Genomic DNA, 27,747 nt, shown 5'->3' on the forward strand with positions numbered 1-27,747 from the left:
ATTTATCTGAAAAGTTGTAATTATTTTTGGCACCTCAATTTTGATATAGCTGTGTGTTGATAGATTTAAATTGTTCTTGAAATCTGTATACTCATTTGGAAAGATATTGAATGGAAAGAAAACCTAGAGTTAACTTTTCTGATATGTTGGAAAGTAATGCATTTTTATAAAATAACTTTAGCAGCTTTATAGACACAGTTTAAGTCACAAATTCTCTGAATTTTGTATTCCTTATAGTATAGCAGTTCTGTGGTAGATTTAGTATGTGTTAAACACCTATCCCTAGCAGTGATGTAATATTAGATGCCAAGGCCAATTACATATACCACTCTCCAATTATATTTCCTTTTAAGGCTTTTTAGAAATGAATTTTGGAAGACTGAAAAAAAAAGTCTGTTTTAAAGTAGTTTAATTTAGGTGTGCCTGTGATGCAAGTGGTGGATAAGCTTTATATTTTTGGAATGCAAGATGGGTATAAGTATTTCTAGTCTGAAATATTTTATTCAGTATAAAATCAGAAAGAATTTAGACCCTATATTTTTGGCCAGATTTTAGTCATTTTTTTTTTTTTCTGATTTGAAATTGTAGGAGAAGGCTTTCTAAAAATTTGTAATACCCCAGCTTACAGATATAAATCGATAATTATATGTCACACTGTGAGGGGACAGAAAGAGATTACCTAGTTCACATTGTTGAGATAGACTGGTATATTCTCTAAATGGGAAAGTATATTAGATTTGAAATAAATTGAAATAATTTTGATTAACCTGAAATTCACTGATTATTTTTCAGAAATAGTGCCAAATATGTGTTAACATTAATCAAAGTTAAGGGTTCAGCAATCTGGGGAGTTTTAGTACATCCATTTACCATCTTTAGGTAAAAAATTTAGAAACACGTTTAATTAGAAGTTAAACCAGGGCTTTGTATAGAAGCACTTTATTTTAGGACACAAGTGTGCCAAGCACAGTTGAACTCCATTATTTCATGGAATTAGTTTTATCTTAGGGTCATTAGGTTCATTAAGTATCTTACTCCATATTCTCATTGTCATACTTCCCTCCACTTTGATACATCTGAACTAACTTCTTACCATTCCTCAGACCTTTTAATTATGTGCTCTGGAACCACAGACAAATCTCAAAATCTTCCATTTCTTTCCTCCACTTTTTTTTAGCTCTCCAGATGTTATCTTCCCTCTGTAGAAGACGTTCTGTCTTCCTCACTCTGTTAATAATAGGGCTAAGAGGGCAGATAGTCATGGTCCTAGCTCCTCACTGCCCTTTCCAAACCATTATTGCATGTGATCTGACTCTTTTCCCTTTCTCTACTGACCCTTAGTCATTTCTCCGCATTCATTTAAGACTTGGATACTTAATTTACTATCTGTTCTACCCTGCCCCCTATCCAGTCACATAATGTATCCATATGAACAAATCCATTCACTACCCTAGCCTCCTAGTTGTTTGACCTGAACTCCAGTAACATTTGTCTTTGCCAAACATTAGGTACCTTTTACCTACAACCTGGAAACACCATGAACCTTTTTGTAACCTAGAATTTCTCAGGATCAGAAATCCATTAGTTGGTCAGGCGTGGTGACTCACATTTTTAAGCCCAGCACTTTGAGAGGCCCAGGCAGATGCATCACTTGAGGCTAGGAGTTCAAGACCAGCCTGGGCAACATTTAGCAATACCCCTGTCTCTACAAAATATTTTTGAAAATTTGCTGGGTGTGATGGGGCACACCTGTAGTCCTAGCTACTCAGGAGGCTGAGGGAGGAGGATTGCTTGAGCTCAGGAATTCAAGGTTGCAGTGACCTGTAATCAGGCCACTGCACTGTAGCCTGGGCAATAGAGTTGAGACCCTGTCTCGAAAAAAAAAAAAAAAGTCTAAAACAAACACTGCATGTACTCACCATTAAATTGGAACTAACTGATGAGCACACCTGTGCGTAGAGGGAAGTAAATCTCAAAGGAAACCAAGGAGGGGAAGGGAGAAGGGGATGGGTGAAAACCTAATGTGTACAATAAACACTACCTGGGTGACAGGCACACTTTTAACCCTAATTCAAGCATTACAAAAGTGATCCATGTAATCAAAAACATTTGTAACCCCATAATACTTTGAAATAAATTAATTCATTCTTCAAAATATAAATAAATTTTATAATAAAAAAAGAAATTTAGTAGTTTTCAGGCCATTATATAACCTTCTAGCACTAGCATGTTCATAGCCTCATTCCCTTTTGTACTGTTCTTTAACTTCCAGTCCATTTTAAGCCCTCCATTTTCTACCAGTCTTTCAAAATTCTGCTTTTTCTTCCCTGTCAGGCTTGGATTTCATAATAGATCATGTTAGATCACTCTCACAATTACTTCTGTGTCCTTCAACACAGTTGAAGTTACTAGCAAAATCCCAAAACTAAATTAAGCTTTGTTCCTGTGCCCTCAACTTTGTGCTGAGTACTGCTGCAGCACATACAACTTTTGTATTGGTGCCACCACAAATTCACTTTTCAACACTAAGCTTGGACTGTGGCATTCCTTACGCTACTTTTGCTTGGTCATTCCTCTTTTTTCATTCTCTTCATTCACTTTAGCAATTACATTATATCTCTGCCACTCTGTTCAAGCTTTCTACCTAATCACCTCACTGTCCATTTTGTGAAAATAATGTTGCTAAAAATGAAAAGGTATATAAATCCATGTAATTAATTTTTTTCAGAAAATAGCTTTGGATGTAGATTTTTGTTATTATATCTGAATATTTTGAGCCAGGCTTCTCCATGATTTTATAAAAAGATTTTATACCTAGATGCTCTGTACAAACTATTCTTATTTGTCCCTGTAGGAATTTTTATTACGTAAACTTCTGGTCATTCACCTTCATTTACATCTGACTTACGTGTTTCATAAAACAGTTCAACTTATAGGCTTAGTTTTTTGCTGTAAGCCTTTCTGATTTTAAGTGTGTGTGTGTGTGTGTGTGTGTGTGTGTGTGAAGATACACTTTTCCATTCACGTAAACAATAAAATACCAGGCAAGTTAGGAAGTGCCCCTTTCGAGTTTTTATTTGGAACTTTTATCTGATACTGGTTTTATCTGAAACTGGTTTTTACTGAGTTGAAATTTCCTGAAGGCACTTTTTCAGATTCTTTTCAGCCAATACTAGCACTCTATCAAAAAGGATTCTGGGCTGGGCGCCGTGGCTCACACCTGTAATCCTAGCACTCTGGGAGGCCAAGGCGGGTGGATTGCTTGAGGTCAGGAGTTCAAGACCAGCCTGAGCAATAGTGAGACCCCGTCTCTACTATAAATAGAAAGAAATTAATTGGCCAACTAATATATATAGGAAAAAAATTAGCCGGGCATGGCGGCGCATGCCTGTAGTCCCAGTTACTTGGGAGGCTGAGGCAGGAGGATTGCTTGAGCCCAGGAGTTTGAGGTTGCTGTGAGCTAGGCTGATGCCATGGCACTCACTCTAGCCTGTGCAACAAAGTGAGACTCTGTTTAAAAAAAAAAAAAAAAGGATTCTGGCAAACTCTGCCTAGTATTTATTTCCCTTTTGAGAGATATGATTGTATATAAACATATTAAAAACTCTGTAAAGGAACCTGTTTCACTTATTTCCATCCCATATTTTACCAGGGATTCTTTTTGCAACCCTTATAATAGCTGTTAACATTGTATTCCATTGACTTGTTTTTGGAATGCTGCTTTTAAGGCACAGGACCTAAAATCTTAACTTGCCTCATTTCTCCTACTGGGAAAATACTGTTTACATTCAGAACTGCTGTAGATTAGAACTGCAGCTGCTGGTCTATGACACTGTCAAATACTGCTTTGATGTGCCCATTTCAAGTTTGTATTTGGAGCTACCAGTGACCAGAAAAATTTCAAGTTTGACTTTTTACTTTTGGATTAAGGCAAGATAAGAGGAGCAAATATGTATTCCTGTTTTTAACTTTTTAAAATGCTTTCGGGGCTGGGCATGGTGGCTCATGCCTGTAATCCTAGCACTCTGGGTTGCCAAAGCAGGCGGAATGTTTGAGCTCAGGAGTTCAAGACCAGCCTGAGCAAGAGTGAGACCTTGTCTCTACTAAAAATAGAAAGAAATTAGCCAAACAACTAAAAATAGAAAAAAATAGCTGGGCATGGTGGCACGTGCCTGTAGTCCCAGCTACTTGGGAGGCTGAGCCAGGAGGATCGCTTGAGCCCAGGTGTATGAGGTTGCTGTGAGGTAGGCTGATGCCATGGCACTCACTCTAGACCAGGCAACAGAGTGAGACTCTGTCTCAAAAAAAAAAGTTAAAAAATATAAAAACAACCCCTTCTGGTTGGGAATAAACAAGAGCAGAAAGATAAATATGGTGCTAAGCCAATTATTTAATTTTTTTGTAATTATAATTTTTATTCTATTTAAAATAATTTAAATTAAAATATTTAATAGTTATCTAAATCTAATATCCCAAAATTATTTCTTGAATGTACACGCTTTATTTGCTAACTTTTAGAGATAGCTTATTTCCCCAAAAATGAATTTTTATTTTTAGATAATTTAATAAAGGAAAAGTCCATTCAGTTTTCGGTAGAACTTTTGTAAAACACTGAAAATATTGTTTTAGGTATGTTACAATTGAAAATTAATATGAACTGTGAAAAGGAAACTATTAAATGTAAGAATATGCCTTTAATTAAGGATTTACATCCTAATTTGAATGTATACAATCTAAGTACAGTCTAGCCTGAAAGAAAGCTAGATAACTTTTAGTACTTTAAATATCATTAAGCTACATTGTTACAGCATATTTGTAAAATATAAGCTACCTGCTTTTTTAATTGCTATTTTAAACTTGAATATAGAAATGGTAATAGGTTTTTTTAAATTTTTTTCCACTGCTGATAAAATGGTAATAATTTTATCAACTACTTAAAATGTTTAAATCCTTATGTTCTATCTTTATTTCTTATTTATTATTTTTACATTTTAGAATGGCTATCTTCTGTGTATAAACAGCAGTGGCTTGCTATGCTCCGGGCAGAACAAGACAGTGAGCTGGGGTAAGTATATTACATCATAACATTATTCATTAACACATTGACTGCCATGTGAGTTGTATTTAACTCTCTAGTTTTGAGCCCCGGGACTCATGAAGCATATGTAACTCACACGTCTCTTTACCTTGGGAGCCACGTGAACTGTTTTTCAAGCTGCATATAACTCATGCACAGAAAACAATTAAAAATAACAAATTTTTTGATAAATTAGAAAGGATCATTTTATTTTTGAAGTTTTTATTCTGTTTCCTGATAAAATACTGTAGTCCCAAGAAAAAAAATTTTTTTTCTAGTGTGGCAGTCAATGTGTTAAATTTTTTTTTGCTATGAATTTTAAGTGCATTCATTATATGGAAAAATCACCTAAGGGAAGTTTCACAAGAATGGAAAAACAGCACCACGTGTACTCACCATTAAATTGGTATTAACTGATCAACACTCAAGTGCACATATAGTAGTAACATTCACTAGGTGTCAGGCAGATGGGGGGACGAGGAGGAGAGGATGGGTATATACATACCTAATGGGTATGGTGTGCACCATCAGGGGGATAGACATGCTTGAAGCTCTGACTTGGGCGGGGCAAAGGCAATATATGTAACCTAAACATTTGTACCCCTGTAATATGCTGAAATAAAAAAAGTTTTTTAAATCACTAAGTATTGAAAACTGAAGTTGTTGAAATAGAGAAAAGATAATTTAATCAACTTATATTCTTATATTTTAATAAAATTATGAAACTTATGAATATCTTTCTGGTCTATTAGATAACATAATGGAATGTTTGGATTGTCATTTGCTATATTAGTAAAATTGAATACATAATCCATATACTGTGTTTCACCTTGTATTATATGATGATTTTCTTTCAACATATTGAAATATTACTTGAAAGAATGCTTTCATAATACCTAATTCTCATAGTTATGTATAGGTAAAACTAATTTTCTAATTTGTGGTAGTATTTTCAAATTCTGATTAATAAATAGGTTTTGAAGATTTTTGAGTCTAAAATGAACTAAAACCATGAATTAAAACCATTACAGATTCCTTCCCCAAAAGCATATAACCCTCTACAAAATTTTTATACACTTTCTTCATTTTAAGGGAAAGAAAATTATCTATTCCTTCAGTGTATATTAGTGCTTTGTAGTTCACAGAAGTACTTTCATATTAGTAATACTTTTATATTTATGATTTGATCCTATGCTAGCTCCTTGAAATAGGTAATGTGAAGAGATGATCTATAAGTATACTGAAGAGGCCTTAAGAAGTTTACTTTTTTACTCCTGATCTTTTCTAACCTATTTTTATACACCAAAGAATTTCCTAAAATAATAGCCTACTTATAAGTTTGTATCCAAATAGTAAGTGTATGAAAACATTGTATACATTCATGATTATAAGGTTATTATCCAGAGTTCTTAGTTTCTATTTATAATCCATCTTTTTCCAAATGTATTCACAGCATAATTATCCAGTACAAATACAGTAAAATTTTTGAGATAGAAATAATAAATCAAAAACCAAAAAATGAGAGTTAATTTAATGGAATTGAGATTTGAAGCATTTTGTAATGTATGAAGTAATTTATAAATCTTCCTACTTCCTTTGTATATTCAATGTTTACATTTTGGATGTTCTTGATTTTTCAAGATTTTTCTCACCTATATTCTTAATGAGATTAGTATAGTGTCTCATCTATGATACGGAGCTAGAACATGTTTGTATTCTTGCCCTCAAAAGTACAGTTATCCGTTGGTATACTGGTCAGGGCTTTCATTCCAAGATCCCTACAAAATCTACATACTCAAGTCCTGCAGCTAGCCCTGTAGAACTCACATACATAAAAAGTCAGGCCTCCATATATGTGGTTTTTGCATTCCACAAATATTATATTTTTGATGTGAGCTGGTTGAAAAAAAATCCACATGTAACTGGGCCCACGCATTTCAAACCTATATCATTCCAGGGTCGACTTTGTGTGATTTTATTGCCCCTGATGAAAATGTTCTATTCCACAGATACTGAGCATCTGCTCACTGCCACACGGCTACTGAAGTGAAAAACATAGTGTATTCCCTGGATACTAGGTTATAATCTAGTAAAGTCTCCCTCCAGAGTCCTCCTTGTCCAAACTCTCTTCCACATTGCCAAGGGGGTTATCTTTATAAAACAGAAATATAATTGTGTTATTTTCTTAAATATGTTCAGGCATATCTGATGATAGGTAAGAGATTATAGTATTGCCATAGAAGATTACTGACTCGAGATGGTGAAGAAATTTGGCATATTACACTATTCTCTTTACTTTGATATGTTTGCAGTTTTTCATGATAGAAGGTTTAAAAGTTACAGAAAAAATACCTGGGAACTCAATATTATCTACAGGAATAGTTGAAACTTATTAGCATGGCCTATAGGGATCTTCAGTATTCTATCTCAATTGCCTTTAGCTTCATCTCCTCTCATGTTCATCTGGACTAAACATGTACTAAACTCTCATGTTCCTATGCTCCAGCTCCACCAAATAAATACCTTGTACATTTGGTTCTATTATGTTCCAGTATCTTTTTATCTACTATTCCTTCTGCCAGAATACCCTTCCCCCTGCACTGAGTTCACCTCCTATCTCCACCCTAACAAGCTTGAACTCATGTGCAAATAATATTGACCCTGTAATGATACCCGCCAACACCAAACAATAAATTTTTGCCTCCTTCATGCTGTTCACGTCACAAACCACACATTATTATTATAATAATTAACCACATTATAATTATTACTTATGTCTAGTTCTCTACTAGACTGAGCTCTTGGATGTTAAGGACATGTTTTATTTACATTTACTTATTTTTTATTGTATTTGTTTCATTTTTTATTTGTTATTATATATTATGTCCCTAATTTCTAGGCATTTCATATTGTAAATGAATGAATATATTATATCACTTTCATCATTTGGAATTACCAACCTAAATAGTTGTCCTTGATATAACAGTGTTCCATAGATGATTAAAGTTTTTAAAAGTAAGTAACCAAGTAAAGACAAAAATTCTACAGCTGTTTTCTATTAAATATTAATTTTGTGCAGTTATACTATTAGGTTATTAAGTATGAAATGTCTGAGTTCCTTAAATACTAAGGAAAGTTGATATCTCTGACATTTCACTTGGACACTTATTATTTTTATTGTAAAAGTACATCCTCATTCTTTCACACGCACAGTTTGGCTTGTGATTATCTTTCAAAAAATTTTTAGAGCAGTTTTTGTGAAACCATGGATAAGTCAAAAGTTCGTGTTATTTTCGAATATGAGTTCCATCATGGAACCAATGCAGCGCAGACAGCTCAAAATATTGACAAAGTGTTGGGAAGGATGTGACTAATGAACTAACAGTACATTGATGGTTTGAGATGTTCCGATCTGGTGATTTTAATCTTGAAAATGAGCCACATGGGCAACCTGAGACCAAGGTGGGTAATGATGAGCTGAAAGCTGTAGTGGAAGCGAATCCATCTCAACCTACACACAAATTAGCAGTAAGGTTTGACGTTACTGTTTCAACAATATTGGCCCATGTGAAACAAATTGGCAAGGTAAAGAAGCTGGATAGATGGGCATCGCATGAATTAAATGAGCTTCAGAAGAGAAATCGTCTCAAAGCTTGCGTTTTTTTGCTGTCACAATATAAAGGCTAACCATTTCTACACCATATTGTTACGTGTGATGAAAAATGGATTTTTTTTTGACAATTGCAAGTGTTCTGCACGATGGTTGGATAAAGATGAAGTGCCAAACACAGGCCAAAACCGAATATTCATCAAAAAAAGCTAATGATGTCTGTTTGGTGGTCCAGCACTGGTATTATCCACTACAGCTTCATGAAACCTGGTCAGTCTATTACAGCAGATGTCTACTGCAACCAATTAGATGAAATGATGAGGGTGCTTGTGATTTAAGCAGCTGAGATTAGCCAGTAGAGACAGGCCAATCCTCTTGCAAGACAGCGCTTGACCACATATTGCACAAACAGTGCTGCTGAGACTACAGAGGCTGGACTTGGAAACTCTCTGTCATACACTGTATTCACCAGACCTTGCACCAACTGACTACCACTTCTTCCAGGCTTTGAACTACTTATCACAAGAGAAAATAATTTAATTCACAGCAAACTGTGGAAAACACCTTTTGCGTCATCGTCACTTGCTCTCTAGGCTTCTTCACTGCTGGCATAAACAAGCTTAAGATGGCAAAACTTTGTCGATAATTTAGGCACATACTTTGACTAATTGTACTGCTTCTTGTTTGAGATATAATAAACTAAACTTTTGATTCTAAATCAGACATTTCATATTTAATGACCTAATACATGAAAAATGGTTTGCATGTGAAACAAGGAGTATTAAGTAGTAGGTGGTATCAAATCACATTTCATAGAAATAATAGATTTTAATTTCTTCTATTTAGTAGTTAGACTTTTAAGTATTTTATTTTTTTGGTGAGCAGAATATCTTGTAGTCCCCCCCCCCCCCCCCCGCTTTGGTTTGGCTAAGCTCTAATAAAAGTAATCTAGAAGTGAGGGCAATAAGTGAAACACAGAAGATTTCAAAATCTTTTATTTAGCAAAGGGCAATGGATTAGATTTAATCAATACATTCTTATTTTTATCTATACCACAAAATTTTTTTTCTTTGAACACTGGTTGAACACAAAATTTTATTTTATTTTATTTTATTTTTTTTTTGAGACAGAGTCTCGCTTTGTTGCCTAGGCTAGAGTGAGTGCCATGGCGTCAGCCTAGCTCACAGCAACCTCAAACTCCTGGGCTCAAGCGATCCTTCTGTCTCAGCCTCCCAAGTAGCTGGGACTACAGGCATGAGCCACCATGCCCGGCTAATTTTTTCTATATATATTAGTTGGCCAATTAGTTTCTTTCTATTTATAGTAGAGACGGGGTCTCGCTCTTGCTCAGGCTGGTTTCGAACTCCTGACCTCGAGCAATCCGCCCACCTCGGCCTCCCAGAGAGCTAGACAAAATTTTATTTTTAAATCTAGTAAGATTTTCTGTTCTTTTTAACTTCATGGTTCTTTTTTAATTACTAGTTGCCTATTTTCTGTGAGGGTTCATGTCTTATGTTTATATTTTAGGCCTCAAGAAATCAATAAAGAAGAACTAGAGGGAAATAGCATGAGGTGTGGTAGAAAGCTTGCCAAAGATGGTGAAGTAAGTATGGTTGTGACTCTTAATAGTCTCTTACAAATTGTTTTATTATCAGCACATAATGCACTTTGAGTAACAATGAAACTGGTCATACCTCAGAAGAGATTATTTGATATACTTTCTGTAGCATGAACTTCTGGGATAGGAGTTATAGCCACTGTACTCAATAGTGATTGATTTCTCAGCCTTGCATGAAACTGTTGAACTTGCAGATCTTGGGTCCAGGTAAGAGATATAAGAAGAGGATCTCTTAACAATCCAGAAATTAAGATAAAGAAGTTATGTGGGAGCTGTTACATGGTCTTAAAAGTGGTTCCATTTTATAATTACCCTAAATCAATGACATTCCAACCGTTTGATTACTACCCACATTAAATAGAATTACCTCTTTTCATTAGCACACAATATAAATGTATATAAGTGAAAGAAAAATATATAAAATAATATTCTCCCCTACTGCATCCAGAGATCCTATTTTCTGTAATTTAAAAAAAAACAAAACAATTATATCCCATTAAATTGCTTTTACAATCCACTAATGGGACATGAACTACATTTTTAAATATTTCACCCCAACTGTAATTTTTGCCTTTAAAAAAATATTCAACCTAATTTAGATATCCATTTGGTTATTTTTCTCCCAAAATTTCTCTCATTTTAACTTTATTTGTAAAAGTTAATTATTTTATGTTTGCATTTATAATTATAAATGTTCAGAGTATGAAAGAGGAGTAGTTGTCTTCTTTATTCCTTATTCTTCCTTGTTGCTGCTTTCAGATCTTGTTCCTCCTTCATGCCTCATTGAACCACAACTCGTTAGGAGCAAGTGCTCCAGCTACACCACCTGCTATGCATAATGTGGCCATCATTCACTGGGCTCACTGCCTTTCTCTTTGTCACTACTCTGTTGGTCTTGGTGATTTTAGTATCTCTGTTCCCTGACCGGATTCCCTACCTCAGGCACCCATTCCCATGAACACATCCTTAATTTTGCATTACTGATTTACTGCACTGCCTTCAAAATCTCCATTTCAGGCATCCCATTTTCAGACTCTACCTCTTCTTTCTAGTTCTCTCTCTCTAGAAGCTGGACTCCCAACAATTTTTTTAAACCCCATTGGGATGTATAATACATTGTTCTCACGACCTTTTCCTATCACCTTTCTCACCACGTCCCTACTTCTTTCTTTACCTAACTTATATTTTATGTTCCATCTTAAAATTGGTACCGTATATTCTTTTAACTTCTCTTTTTCCTCTTTGATTCTGTTAAACTTAACTGGTTAAACCCCAGCTCTTTTGTTAAATCCAGTCTTTCCATGTCCTCGTTGCTTGCATCCAGACACATCAATATGACTGAAGACAAACACCATACCCCAATGGGTTTCACTTGCGTGTTATAACCAAAAACTTCAAGCAGGTCTTTAGTGCTGCATCGAGATTCTCCTACATTTCCCTAATGAAATTATCCTCTCACTATCTGAGGTGACTCACGACCTTCTTTCCTCAAAAGGCCAGTGCTACCACCCTTATTCTTATCTGATGGCCTTCTTACTGCAATAGGAAGAGAATCTATGCATCCTCTTACCCATAATTCTGCCAGTCTACCTGCATCTGTAGCTGTGTGCTGTGCTTTTACTCTTGTTAGAGTAATGAACAGTCTGCTTCTATCCTAGTCCTTCCCCACTCCTTGTACTAGACTCCATTAATGCATTCAAAAGCTTTGCTCCTGCAGTTACCACCTCCCTGACCTGCATCATCTGTTTTCTCTTCTATTGGATCATTCTCATTTAGCATATAACATCCTACAATATCACCCATCTTAACTTACCTTCAACTAAACTCCCCCTCTAGCTACAACTTCATTTCTCTGTACTCCTTTTAGGCAAATCTCATTGAAAAGAGTTGCCTGTATTTATTTGTCTATACTTCCTCTTTTCCAGTGCCTTCTTGGATCATTCCAATTTATTTGAACAGCTCCACCGAAACTGCCATGCTAGTATCACTAGCATGTGTCTTTGCTAGACCCCTCTCTTACTCAACGAAGGTTGGTGTGATTAGAGGATCAGTTCTTGGATTTCTTCCCTATCTATATTCACTTTTAAGTGATCTCATCTAGTCCTGTGACTTTATGGTCCATTTGTACACTGATGACTCCTAACTCCAAATTCACGTATCTATTCACTTGGTATCTTTCTTGGATACCTAATAGTATCTCAAATATAATAGTCCCATGTAGAACTCTCTTTTTTGAGACAGGCTCTTGCTCTGTCACCTGGGCTAGGTCTCACTGTGTTGCCCTGGCTAGTCTTGAGCTCCTAGGCTCAAGTGATCCTCCTGGCAAAGTGCTAGAATTATAGGCCTGAGCCACCACACCTGGCCCCCAAGCAGAACTCTTAATTTTCATCTCTAAACCTCCTCCTTCCCAAGTATTCTCCAACCCCTTTGTTCATCATTGTATAGGCTCCAAAGTATGGGTTCATTTTGGACTCTTCTTTCTTTCATAGCACTCCTGGTGTCTATAAGTAATTTGTCAAGGCTCTACCCCTGAAATATATTCTCAGCATGTCTACCACTAACACCCAAGTATAGGCCTCTGTCCTCTTTTGTCTGGGCTATTGCTACTGTAGTAACCTTATATCTGCTCTCCCTGTTTTACTCTCATTCCTTTACATTCTATTTTCCACACAATAGCCACAGTAATTGTTTTAAAATGCAAGTTAGATCATGTCACTTCCTTCCCTAAAATCTTCCAGTAGCCTCCCGCCATACTTAGAAGAAATACAAACCATGGACTACTAGACCCTACAGTCCCCTGACTGTCTCTGAACTCATCTCCAGCTTCTCTACCCATCAGTCACTGCCCCAGCAGTGGAGATGAGTAGCCCTTCTTGGTGTTCCTCAGATATGCCAAGCATGCTTTTACCTTTGGAGCTTTTACTTGCCATTATCTCTGCTTAAGACACTCTTTCCCTGGATAGCTATGCGATCTACTGCTTCAGCTGACTCAAGTATTTACTTACATAGCATCTCCTTGAAGAGACATGTCCTGAGCACCTGTCTAAACCAGCAGGCTCCCCAACTGCAGACTCCCTTCCTCTACCCTATTACTCTATTCTGACATCCTGTACTCTTCCTCTTCCATTCATAGTATTCATATCTCCTCTCCTACTGCACAAACATGTACACATAGTAGAATACAAATTCCACTAGGGCAGAAACTGATTTACTGCTGTGTCTCCACTGCCTAGAACAGTGCTTACATATAATTTGTGCTTAGTAAATATCACTTAAATATTGAATTAATGTTATAATTCAGGGTGTCAACCAAACACTTGAAGCTCTAACTGTATTTCCCTGTACCAGACCACCTCACCTGATACGCTCTCATTAACTGTTAGCTGATAGAATAAACAAACTTGTGAATCTCATGATTATATTTAAAATAACCCAGTTGTATGTCTGTTGGTTAATTAGTTAAGGTATTTTAGAATCTTTTAAAAGCAAGGTGGATTTTAATGGGTCCTTATTACCCCCATCTAGACTCCTAGTGCCCTAAGCTATGCCTGCTTAGAGTTGCAGTGAAAAGCGTTATTATTTATGATAGAATTGCAGTGTGGAAAGAGAAATGAAACAGATCATGAAGAAGCAATACTAGGAAAGTAACTTAAAGAATTATAGTCATAAAATCTGCTTTTCTGGCTTAGATATATAGTTCTGTGTGGTAAGCACAGACAAAAAAGTAGGGGATCCATGAAAGAAATAAGGGGAAAAACATTTTGAACTTTTTATTTTTGACTTGCTAATATGATAAACTGAAATGTCTCTCTTTTGTATTTCTTAGTACTGCTGGCGGTGGACAGGTTTTAACTTCGGCTTTGATCTACTAGTAACTTACACTAATCGATACATCATTTTCAAACGCAATACACTGAATCAGCCATGTAGTGGATCTGTCAGTTTACAGCCTCGAAGGAGCATAGCATTTAGGTAGGATGAGATTTCTCTTCCTCACTCCGGGGGAAATATAAGAAGTAAAAGAAATAAAACTTTAATAATTTACACCAACAACTTTACAACCTTGATAATATATAGTATAGGGAAAGTGGTAGGAAATGGTAAGGCTCCATTCCTATGAAATATATTATTAGTAATCAAAATCATAAGATCTAGTATTTCAGGGAGAACAAATAGGCTAGAATATATACTGAATATGGAATATCAGTCCTGAATGATAAAGGATTGATACTAGGCTTGAAGCTGTTGCCTTGTTGCTTTCCTAGAAAATAAAAGGTCCAAACTGAAATTATGGTAAGGTATTTTTTATAAGCCAGTCAAATTCAGCAGTGGGGAGCTGTATACCAACTTTAATGACACTAATGTTAGTAAATTCTGATAACCTACTACCATCAGACCAGCCATGGTAAAGTATTTTTCCAGGAAAACGTGTCTGGTAGTTTTGATATGTCCATCTGTGCCTGATAGTTAAGCTGGCAATCATTTTCTAGAGAGGATGCTATAGGCTGACAAATTGGAAAATAGCTTAATGAACAAATTATTTAAAAGACACATATTTATACTTTACATCAAATACAAAGACTCAAAATGGATCAAAGACATAACCATAAGATCTAAAACTATGAAACTCTTGGAAGAAAACATAGGGGGAAAAAGTTTTATATTAATAACATTTGATTTGGCAGTGATTTCTTCCATATGACACCAAAAGCATAGGCAACAAAAGGAAAAATAGATAAGTCAGACTTCATCAAAATTGAAAACTTTTGTACATCAAAGGACACTATCAATGGAATGAAAAGGCATCCCATAGAAAGGGAGAAAATATTTGTAAACCCTATATTCGATAAGGAGCTAATATTTAGAATATATAGAAAACTCTACAATAAAAATATCTTGATTCAAAAATGGGCAAAGGACTTGCATAAACCTTTTTCCAAAGAAGATATACAAAATGGCTAATAAATACATGAAAAGATGCTCAACATCACTAATCATTAGGGAAATGCAAATCAAAACCATAATAAGCTATTACTTCACACCCATTAGGATGACTATTCTTAAAAACAAAATGGAAGAAGACCTCAAATTAACAAGTATTGGTGAGGATGTGGAATATCTGGAACCTTTGTACACTTGCTGGTGGCCATGTAAAATGGTGCAGCCAAACATAGAATTACCATATGATCCAGCAATTCCTCTTCTGGATATGTACCCAAAAGAATTGAAAATAGGGGCTGGGCGCTGTGGCTCACTCCTGTAATCCTAGCACTCTGGGAGGCCGAGGTAGGAGGATTACTTGAGGTCAGGAGTTTGAAATTGTTGTGAGCTAGGCTAATGCCGTAGCACTCTAGCCTCGGTGACAGAGCAAGACTCTGTCTTAAAAAAAAAAGAATGAAAATAGGGACTCAAACCAATATTTATACACTCATATTCATAGCAGCATCATTCATAATAGCCAAAAAGTAGAACCAACCCCATGTTCATTGACAGATGAATGGATAAACAAAATGTGGTATGTACACACAATGGAACATTATTTAGCCCTAAAAAGAAACTGACAGTCTATGACCATACCACACTGAACGTGCCCGATCTCATCTGATCTCGGAACCTAAGCAGGGTCGGGCCTGGTTAGTACTTGGATAGGAGAAATTGACACATGCTAAACGTGAGTGAACCTTGAAGACATGCTAAGTGTAACAAGCCAGTCGCAAAAGGACAAATATTGTAAGGGCATTGTAAGATTCCACTCATCTGGGGTATCTAAAGTAGATAAATTCATAGGGACAGAGAGTACACTGGTGGTTGCCAGGGGATGGGAGAAGGGAAAATGGAGAATTAATGTATAATGGGTGCAGAGTTTCACTTGGGGAAGAGGAAAATGTTCTGAAAATGGATTGAGAACAATGTGATATATTTAATGCCACAGAACTTTATACTTAAAATGGTTAAATGGTAAGTTTTATATATATTTTACCACAATCAAAACATTTATAAATTATTTTTACATATCAGATATGCACAATAGCACAGGCTTGTAAATCTGGAATCAGTTCACAGTTTGAAAAGACTTTAAAGTCTTTTATCAAATAAAAGATCTACAGAGACAAGGAAGAGAAAAAATATTAAAGTGAGGGAGGGCTTGTTTAAATTTGTAGTGAAAAAAATCTTGTGTTTATTTTTTTTTTAATTCTTTTTTATCCTAGATTACGTTTGGCTTCCTTTGATAGTAGTGGAAAACTAATATGTAGTAGGACAACTGGCTATCAGATACTTACACTTGAAAAAGATCAGGTATGTTTCATTATTTTTCTGTGGAGTCATTATATTTGTCTTTTGAATCCGCTTTTGAAAATTCTTAAGTAGAATTAACATTAAAATGGTGTTTTGATTTAAGGATTGGTTTGAAAGTTTCTTGAAGGTAAAGATGAAGTGCCTCCCATGAGCACTTCTGTATAACTTACCCCATCCCACTAGGAGCATAACCAGGACAAAAAAAGAAAACATGATTTCAGGAGCAGGGAAAAGTTGATTTATAAAGGAATAGTTTTTTATCCTGAATATCATCTTCAAACAGTTATGAATCTCAAATGCTTTATCCATTGTGTACAGAAGTGCATTCATCTATACATTAATGGCAGACATCTTAAAGATAATCCAGTATATTTCCATATATTTCCTGAATATTACAAGAACATTATTCTCTAGGTTTGTAAAATGATGAACATCTGTAACATGCCCCACATTATCGCTAAAGCGATTTGTTTATTCATACATCACATGTATGTAGAAGTTTTAAAATGTCATGAAAGCAAATGAGAGTTGTTAAAATATTGAATATGTTTATTAAAACTAACCCCCATTCCAAAGGGCATAATGCTTTAAAAAAGGGTTTAGGTGCTATTATAGTTCACATAAATTTTGAGACATTAGCAATTTTCCTCAGACTGAATAGACTATCCTAGACCGTTCTTAGCATTGCAGGGAACCTTGGAAGTGATCGTTGTAACCTCCCGTGCCCTGCATGAGAACTCCTTTAACTGCATTCTTACACTGTCCTCCAGCCATTGTTGGAACTCTAGCAACAGAGGGCTGACCATCTTAAGCAGTAGTTAGTATGTAGGAGTGTCCATTTCAAGGCAGATATATAATGAGAAAGTTCAGTTCTGCCTCCATTGGAATTCTCTATTGGTCCTTCTTATAGCCTCTGGAACTGAATGGACAATGACTATTTTTACCTTCTACCTGGAACTTCATTAAAAAAAAAAAAAAAAAAAGCCATGGCTCAAAGCAACCAAAGACTTCAAAAGCAGCAAGCCAAGATATAGTTGTGTTCCAAATGTTCCTTCGGAAAACGCTGAAGGAACACTAGGTTCTGTGCTAGGAGGGGAGGAAGTGAAGATGGGCTTGTGTTAACATGGCCTAGTATAAGCAGCATGACAGAATAAGCTCAGAGCAGCGTGCAGCATTGAAGGGAACGTCTCTAACCTGTACTGTGCAGTTGAGAGAAGGTGTGGTTGTTGGGGGAGGAGGAGCAGGGAAGACAGCTCAGGGGAAACCTCCCCTCCTGGAAAAGTTGAAAAGTGAATAGATAACCTGAACCAAACCTCAAATGATGAGTAAGATGGAGGCAAGGCATGTGGGTCATTGAAGGAACTGAAAGACAGTTGGAAGAGTTCAGTATAACTAGAACCAGGGCAGGTAAGCTGTGGGTAGAGTTTGGAAGGATTTTAGTTGGGAGTTGTATATGTGCATTTTATGTAGATTATAGGTGTTTATTGTAGAAAAAAATAGAAAATATAAATAAGCCAAAACAAAATCACATATATACCACTCAGATACACTTAAGACATTTTTTTCTTCACTGTATCTTTTTTCCAAATATGGATCTTACAGTTAACCATTTTTTATGGTGAAAAAAATGTGTATTTAGCCAATTGAGATCAATTTAGATAATCTCAATTTCGTTGGCATCTAAAGCGCACAGTCAGGAGCCCCAATCCAAAATGTGCCTTCTTCCCTCAAGCCTAGGTGCATCAGACAATGAGGTAGCAATTGTAACCTGCTTTTTCTTTTCTACTTCATTATACATAGTTTTTCTTTCAGTAAATATATATCTACAACTTTTTTTTTTGAGACAGTGAGGGTCTTGCTCTGTTACTCAGGCTAGAATGCAGTGGTGTCATCATAGTTCACTCTAGCCTCAAACTCCTGAGCTCAAGTAATCCTCCTGCCTCAACCTACCAAAGCACTAGGGATTACACATGTGAGCCACCGTGCCTGACCTCACAACGTCATTTTAATTAACTGCTTAATATTAGTTGTTTTGGATATACCATAGTTTACATAAATCCTTTTTATTAGATAAAATTCTCATGGGTTTTTTTCATTATTATCTTTGTCCACTTCTCTGAGGTTGTTTTTTTTTAAGCTAAATTCCAAGAAATAGCATTCTTGTCAAATGGTACATACGTTTTCTAATGGCCAAATTACCCTTTACAAGTATAGTCCAATTTACACTCCCTCCAGCAGTACAGGAGAGTATACCTAATGTAGTATATATTATGCTTCTTTTTAATTTTTCCCCCAAGGTAATGAGACAAATTATATTTGTTTTAATTTTCATTTCTTTCATTACTGGTATGGTTGAGTTTTTTGTATGCATATTGGACATGTTATATATAAATTTAAGTTATTATCTGTATAATTTTTATTAAAATGTTCATTCTCCCAAGTAGCTGGGACTATAGGTGCATGCCACCACACCCAGCAAATTTTTTTTAATTTTTTGTAGAGACAGCAAGTATCTCATTTAAGTTGCCCAGGCCAGGTCTCAAACTCCTGGCTTTAAGTGATTCTCCTGCCCCAGCCTTCCAAAGTGCTGGGATATTACACAGGTGTGAGCCACTGTGCCTGGCCTATTCTTTTATGTATTAAGAATAATAAAATTTGTGATATGCTGTAGTTTTTCCATTTTTGTCATTTGTTTTTTCAACATTTAAAACTATATATCTCTTTAATGATGTCTTCATTTGATGCGATCTTTAGGCTTCCTTATTCTTACTAGAATTATATACATAGTCATCTGAGCTGGGTATGGTGGCTCACACCTATAATCCCAGCAACCCAGGAGGCTGAGATGGAAGGATCACTTGAACCCAGGAGTTCAAGATCAGACTGGGCAACATAGCAAGATGTATCTCTAAAAAAAATTTAAAATAAAAATAAATAAATAGTCATCTGTATTTTTCATGTTCCTTTTATGGTTTAATTTTTTACACTGGAGTATTTCAAATGTATTTGAAATGCCTTATCATATACTAAATCCTTACAAAATTTGTTTCATTTCTGAACTTTGTTTTATTGATTTCTTCGTTATGGAGACAACAGGCATTGTTTTAATTAGGCTAACTTTAAAATGCATTTTAATACCTAGTAATGCAAAAACACTTTCATTCTTCTGTTTTCTAAAATCCTTTGGTTTGGCCAGGCATGGTGGCTCATGCCTGTAATCCTAGCCCTTTGAGAGGCTAAGGCAGGAAGATCACTTGAGGCCAGGAGTTTGGGACCAGCCTAGGCAAAGACCCTGTCTCTACAAAAAATTTTTAAAAATCTTTTGCTGCTTTGTGCATGATTATTATTCTGTATGAGGTGTAGAATCATTTTGTCAAGGTTCCTATGGGGATTTTGATTTATCTTATTAAATATATAGAGTAAATTGTGGAAAATTGATATCTTCCCCTTCTGGAATATGGTTCTCTACATTTATTTAGGTCTTCTCTTATGTCTCTCTAAAATTTGTAGTTGTTCCTATATTGTTCCTATATATTTCTGGAAATATGCTAAATATTTGCTATTTCAACTGCTAATATGTAATGAATTTTTTCTAATAGTTTTTGATGATGGAAGAAAGCTAATGATTTTTATATATTTTATAACTGTCTTATAAAACTATATTTTTTAATGCTAACTGTGTTTGTATACAGTGCAAATGCTATAATGCTAACTGGATATGCATTATAGAAAGTTCTCTCGGATAGTAATGTGTAGGAAGGATTTAGAGATATGATAATGGCATGAAGACAGTTTAGTGATTCTATTGCTATATATATAGTCCAGATAAAGAATGATGAGAGCCTCAAGTTAGGGAAGGTAGCAGTGAAGATGAAGAAATGCTGATGGGTTCTAGAAATAAAATGTTACAGTTGACAGATTTTGGTGCTTAATTGTGTGTGTACGTGAAGAAAAGCAGTTAGATGGTTCCTGGTTTTTTGACTTGGACAACTGGATTTATGGTAGTGTTTTTTCCTGATATTTGAATTATAAGAAGGAAAATGAATATGACTTAAAACTATTTGTGATGGTAAAGAGGTGATGAATTCAGTTTGGGCATATTTAATTTGAGGGCATCAAGGTGAAGATTTGATAGGCTGGTAGACAAATGCATCTGTAGTGCCTGTGCTACAAATGATGACTGGGTGAAAAACTATAGAAATGTGTAGAGAATATGATAGGTTGGAACTCTAGGGACCACTGGCATTTAAAGGGTGGGCAAAAAAAGTAATCTGGTGAGATATTCAATGGCTGGGATGGGGAGTCAAAGCCATATTGCAAAAGTAAAAGCATAGATGGCCCAGAAAGAAAAGGAGGAGTAGATAGTAGCCAGTAGTTGAAGGTTTGAATTTCAGTTGCTTTATATCTAAGTGAAGATTTCTAGTAATGAGTTGGATTTATGGATCCTGGAATTAAGACCTGTAAGATAGAATGTGGGGGAAGTAATAAAGGTATAGCATAGAATAAGTAGCATGAGCCTCACAGAAGCAGGGATTTGTACATGAAATTGAAGCAATAATTGCAAGTAGAAACAGAGACCTAGGAAGATGTTGTTCCTCTGTCTACTGCTGCAATGTGTGGGCTCCACAGCTTCTACCCATACAAGGAATATGGAACTTTGCTATAAAGATACTTCAGTGCAAATGTAGATGTAAATTCATCCCTCAGGTAGAGTTACAGATTTGATGAAACTAAGATTAGATCTGTCTTGTTTGGAGATGGAGAGTGGGAATTAATGCAGTATAATTTTCAGAAATTGGTGTATCCATTCACCCTCTAAGCAACGGCCCCATGGAGTCCTCCTTTTCCCAGAGTTGGCCCTTTAGCTTACCCCCACCCAACCTTAACTATACTCAAATACCAGAATGATAATCCTTCTTGGAGCTTTTGTTTTGTCATGGTACAGAATCTTGATTTTTATCATCAGATATATATATCATCAAAACATTTGTCCTCAACAAATTTAGTAAATGTGCCTTCACCTAGATTAGATTATTGATACAAATTTTGAGTAGGTCAGGGTGTCAAGCATCTGAAGACCAACTATACTTTGATATTATTCCTCTCTCGTGACACTCTAGCACCATCAGCCTAGGCGATAGCCATGCCTAATTTTGTTCACTGATCTTTTTTAAAATACCACTTTGCCTCTTTGAAGGTATGGAGAGAGATTGTGTGTGTATATGTGTACCTTCTTCTTCTTTATCTTGCTACTCCCTCAACACAGAAGCTGTGTCCATTCGACCTACTTCAGGAACTCAAATATATTCTAGTTTTAGTCCTTCATTGCAGGAACACATACTTCAGTAAAAAATTAAAATGCTAGATTTAAACAATGTTTAATAGTATATTCTGACTGGGCGTGTTGGCTCACGCCTGTAATCCTAGCACTCTGGGAGGCCGAGGCGGGTAGATTGCTCGAGGTCAGGAGTTCAAAACCAGCCTGAGCAAGAGCAAGACCCCATCTCTACTAATAATAGAAATTAATTGGCCAACTACAAATATAGAAAAAATTAGCTGGGCATGGTGGTGCATGCCTGTAGTCCCAGCTACTCAGGAGGCTAAGGCAGGAGGATCACTTGAGCCCAGGAGTTTGAGGTTGCTGTGAGCTAGCCTGACGCCACGGCACTCTAGCCCAGGCAACGGAGTGAGACTCTCTCTCCAAAAAAAAAAAAAAAACAAATGTATATTCTACAAAATGTATAAAATAAAGTAAAACTAGTACTTACTATTGCAGCAAGTATTTAAAAAATAAGAATTCTAATTTTAGTGTTGCTTCTTTTACTCTGAGAATTTATTCTGTTCACCAAATAGTGCTGGTAAAGGATATATGAGGTTCCAGACAGATTCCTGTAGCATCAGTGATGTTGCATTTGTGGCTCTCAGGTGTAGTATCAATTCCTGTCTCTCTGAGAGCTTGGTGCATTCTTATGTGTGTTGATGTAATTGAACCTGAAATTTCTTTTACATGATAATGTATTTTATGTTCCAGGAGACAGATAACATGTTTGTCATAGGGACAATGGAGAGTCTTAGGAGTAGGAACCCTGCTTGCTGGTAGGAATAGTGACTCTCCACCTTCATCCCAATGATTTGCTATACCTAAGGGCCATCAGAAATTGAAGCCAAGTAGATGGGCATGTTGTTGTGTGCCTATAGTTCCAGCTGCTCAGGAGGCTAAGGCGGAAGAATCCCTTGTGCTCAGCCAGGCAACATAGTGAGACCTTGTGTGTAAAAAAATTATAATAAAATTTTAAAAAGAAATTGAAGGCAATTGAGAAGTTTATTTCTGAACACTGATTCTATTCATAAAATATGCAGGTACTTGATAGAAATTTTTGCAATAATGAAAATACCTACCACTACTGAGTACTTAATATATATCTGGATGTGCTAAACCCTCTGTGCATTGTCTTATTTCATCCTCATTGTAACTCTGTGAAGTGGGTACTCTTATTTGTCCCCATTTTATACAATGAGAAAGGAGCAGTAACTAGTGGGTGGGAGTTTGAAGATTTGAATTGTGGATCTCAGACTCAAGCTCTTAACCCCATACTATCTCCTTTGGTTCACTCAATTCAACAGCTTGGGTTTTTATTTTTATTTTTTAAATCTTGCTATCAAGTTGTCATTAAACCTACAAATCTGTCTTATAGGAGCAAGTGGTGATGAACTTGGACAGCAGGCTTCTGGTCTTCCCTTTATATATCTGCTGTAACTTCTTGTATATATCGCCAGAAAAAAGAACTGAAAATAATCGTCACCCAGAAAATCCAGAAAACTGAGGATCTCATCAGTTGGAAACAGTAGCACTTTGAAAACTTTTTAGGCCAGCTTTAATGTAATGGCCCTGCTGATATTCACATCTAAGGTGACTAACAATGACAAAGGCCTTATGAACTGTACAGATAATACAGAAGATTATTCTTATCCTTATTACATTTCTATGTATATGTGGAAAAGAACATTTTAAAGCCAAGAAAATATAGGTCAAACCATTTCTGTTATAAAGATGTCAATTCATGCTTTTAATTCAGCATCAGTAGAAAATTGCTATAAGTAAATCTCATATTTCTGTGCAAGAAAATATAGATTGAATTTTTAGCTTAAACTTTGTTCCAGCCTTGTGTTAGTGAACCTTAGTCATCCATCTGTAAATTTATTTGGCTAGAAGAATGCTAAAGGAATAATTTGGCCAATTGTAAATGCTCTTTCAGTTGGTGCACTTAAAGCTGTCCTTTAATTTTTTTACCTGCTCGTTATGATTCCTTCTTTTAGTCTAATATGTTTCCAATATATCCTTGTTTTTAGTCATTAAGTATGTTTTTCATGGTTTTAGAGACTAAGCTGAAGAACTTTTTTTTAAATGTAAGCATTTTCATATTTTCTTTTAATGTAGCTTTTCTGGGAATTTTAACAAAAAAAAATCAGCTTCAGACCTACAAATGAACTTGAATGAGGGAAAAATCAGTTTGATTCTGAGCATATTTCTTACCTTCCTTGGTCTTTTCTTTGATATTTGTACACTTTTATTGTTGTGTTATAAATTATTTATGTACCAGATATTACACTTTTAAACATTTTAATATTCTCTGATGTTTAAAATTATTTATGTTCACATTTTAGTTGGAAATTCTGTTTCCTACTTAAGCTCAGGACTTTATAACTTCTGAATTGAGTGAGTGCCTTTAAGTTATACATACTAATAGAAATTTCATAGTCCATGTAAATAAGGTTGGAGGATCTAATATAGAAGCTGATAACAAAGCATTAATGTAAAAAAGGAAGTTATTTTTGTCACATCAGATGCATACTTGTCATGATTTATGTATGTTGGCTGCTTATGTTTATTGCTAATTTGAAAATAGCCATCCATGTTCATTTTCTTCCAGAGTAAGTACTTCTATGGTTAATGTATATTTTTAGTATGTTTTTTTAAAACAGGAATCATTTTTATGTATCTGTGAAAATAACAAATGCTCATTTGGAAAAAATAAATAAGCTCTTATATAAAATGGACCCCAAAAACCCCTTAATTGAAACCAGAATTTTTTTTTCTTTCTAGTTAGATATTTTTCCCAACTACTTTTAACTTTTGGAATCTATTGATAGTTTTTCTTTCCCAGTAATATGTCCATAGGCTCATAAATTGCTTTTGTCCTTTCAGAATTCCTCCACTTGATTTAACTAACTTAAAGGAAACTTTTAAATGCCTCCCCTTCAACCCCTAGAGCTGTAATTTAAATGTTTCTAATACAGCGATCTGGCTGTATCAAGAGACTACATTTCTTATTTTTATATTTGGCTGTAATATCTCTTTCATGAGATGCTGTTGCTTTCTTTGTATTTTATTACACCTGTAGTAAGAGGTCTTTACCCTTTATTAAAAATTATATGAATACCAAACTTGAATTATTTGAATAAATTTGTTTTAATCTTGAAAGTAAATATAACTAATGTTTGAGTATATTAATGAGTAAAACTAACTGTTTCACTTATATAAATTAACTGGCCAAATTGGAATTATATATGGTTCCTGTTCACTGGTTCTGTCCTGGCCAAGTTACTTATTTCATCCATTAGCAAGATGATTATTTCTTCAGTCACAAATAGGTTATGTTCTTATTTGAGAAATTGATAATTGTCAGCTAGTACTTCTCATTGATAGTAAAAGATGTGTCTTTGTTTTCTTACCAAATACTTTTACATGTATGCATAATTCTTTTCAATAGGAATATTTTCAATAAAGTGTTAATAGTGTCCGTTAAAGTGTCATAAAAACTGTATATGAAAGCTTTTGTGTTTGTCAGCTTTTGCTTTATAGCCTCTCCTGGTCCTTATTTTTGCTTGTCTATCTGTAGAGGTCCCTAAGAGAATATGTTCTAGGATTTCACACTAAATTATTAAAGAGGGATCTGAATGTACCTTTCCTTTTTTTTTTTTTAATGGGTTGGGCTTGAAACTTAGCAAGATGGGCAAAACTATGTGAAGAACAGTGGTAGTCACTGGCTTTTTTAAACCAAATGTTTAGCAGCTAACATTTTATCTCATTTTAAGCCTTTCAATAGGATTACCATCATATGTGAACAATTTTCAACATTAAATGCAAAACTAGGGTTGCCAGAGGTCACTTTGGCCATTTAAGTTAATTAACATTTTTAAAAATTAAAAATGTACTCCCTCAGTCACACCAGCCACACTGTAAGTGCTCAGTAGCCACATGTAGCTGGTGGCTACCATATTGAACAGTGCAGATATAGAATATTTCCTTCATTGCAGTAAGTTCTGACACAGTTGGTTTTGAATATTGGAGTGGTAATGGTGAAACTGTGTTGAAACTTATATTTCTTTAAGGTGAACTGGTTTGAAGAATAGAAAAAAATAATAGGGCAAGGGGTGCAAATGATAAGCATAGATGACTTGTCAATTACCTGAAATGATCAAGTAATATGGACCCAATCACATGACTAAATTAAAAAGAAACAAAAGCATGGTGCAATTCTCTTCCCAACCAGAGAGTATTTAATTCTTCTCCAGAGTCCAAGGTACAGGGGTAAAAACAGAAAAAAGTCTCAGCCAGCATCAATCATTGTTAACTAGTGGTCAGACTAAATCTAATTAAGGGGGAGTTACTGAGTCAACAACATGCATTCACATGTAAAGTACAAGTAGAATATTTTTTAAAGGCTTGTAATTTTATATGAAATAGGACTAAGAAAGGTAAAACAAAATTTAACTTCCTGAGTCAAAATAAAATTTTCTGGGTCAACAAAGACCTTGTTGCTAAATCCTGTAGGTTAGATGTGTCTTTTCATTCCTTTAAACACTTAAAATTGATTACTTTGTTCTCTTTTAAAAGCAGCCTTCTCTTAAACTTTTCTGACATCACACTCACCTGATTTCTATTTCTCTGGCCACTCCTTAGTCTCCTTTTGGTTTCTTCCTCTGGCTATCTCCAAACCCTTTTCTCTCCTGAGCCTGTACCAGGAGATTTCATGTACTCTCATGGCTTCAAATGAACATCTGTATTTTTTTATTTTTTAAGAGACAGGGTCTCGCTCTGTCACCCAAGTTGGGGTGCAGTGACATGGTCATAGCTCAATGCAGCCTCCTGGGCTCAAGCCATCTTCCTGCCTTAGCCTTCCATGTAGCTGGGACCACAGGCGCATGCCATCATGCCCAGCTAATTTTTTATTTTTTGTAGAGATGGGAGTCTCACTATGTTGCCCAGGCTGGTCTTGAACTCCTGGTCTCAAATGATCCTCCTGTCACTGATACCACTACATTCTAGCTGGGGTGACAGAGTGAGACACTGTCTCAAAAAGATATTCAGCTAGTCATTAAGGATATGAAATTAAGACCATGATAAAATATCACAATATACCTGTTAGAATATTTAAAAAATAGTGACAATGCCAAAAGCTAGTGAACATGTGTAGAAACTGGATCTCTCATACATTGCCATGCATGTAAAATGGCATAGCCATTCTGGATAACAGTTTGGCAGTTTCTTTTAAAAAACTATATTCACCATACAATCTAGCAATCACACTCCTGGGCATTTATCCCAGACAAACACACACACATGCCCATACAAAAACCTGCACACACATTCCTAGCAGCTTTATTTGAAATAGCCAAAAATCATAAGCAAAATGTCTTACAGTAGGTGAATGGGTTAACCTGTTGTACATCCATATTATGGAATATTACTCAGCAATAAAAAGGAACAGACTATTGATACAACAACTTGGATGATCCTCCAGGGCACTACCATGAGCCGGGGGAAAAAGTCAACTTGAAAAGGTCACATACCACGTTATCCCATTTATAGTATAGTATCCCATTTATAATATAGTATTCTCAAAGTGGAAAAATTACAGAAGTAGAAAAAAGGTTAGTGGTTGCTAAGGGTTTGGGGTGGTGGAGGAGAGGTGCATGAATGTGACTATGAAGAGGTAGCATGAAGGGAGATCTTTGTGTGATGAAATAGTTTTGCATCTTGATTGTGGTGGTTATGTGAACCTAACGTGATAAAATGACGTAGAGCACACACATTGTACCGATGTCAACATCCTGGTTGTGCTACAGATGTACTATAGTTTC

At 35.5% G+C, this 27,747-nt stretch overlaps 1 protein-coding gene across 1 annotated transcript in view; it reads left to right on the forward strand.

The window, feature by feature from the left end:
* Positions 1–26,341, forward strand: part of GMCL1 (germ cell-less 1, spermatogenesis associated) — a 47,792-nt gene extending 21,451 nt beyond the window's left edge. The window contains exons 10-14 of the mRNA XM_012750109.3: positions 4,996–5,065; positions 10,215–10,290; positions 14,132–14,277; positions 16,515–16,602; positions 23,298–26,341. Of these exons, the coding sequence (XP_012605563.1) occupies positions 4,996–5,065; positions 10,215–10,290; positions 14,132–14,277; positions 16,515–16,602; positions 23,298–23,426 (509 nt within the window). The 3' untranslated portion in view covers positions 23,427–26,341. The remainder of the gene's footprint in view (positions 1–4,995; positions 5,066–10,214; positions 10,291–14,131; positions 14,278–16,514; positions 16,603–23,297) is intronic.
* The last annotated feature ends 1,406 nt before the right edge of the window (positions 26,342–27,747 follow it).

Source organism: Microcebus murinus, chromosome 3 (genome assembly GCF_040939455.1).
Source record: "Microcebus murinus isolate Inina chromosome 3, M.murinus_Inina_mat1.0, whole genome shotgun sequence".
Lineage (NCBI taxonomy): Eukaryota > Metazoa > Chordata > Mammalia > Primates > Cheirogaleidae > Microcebus > Microcebus murinus.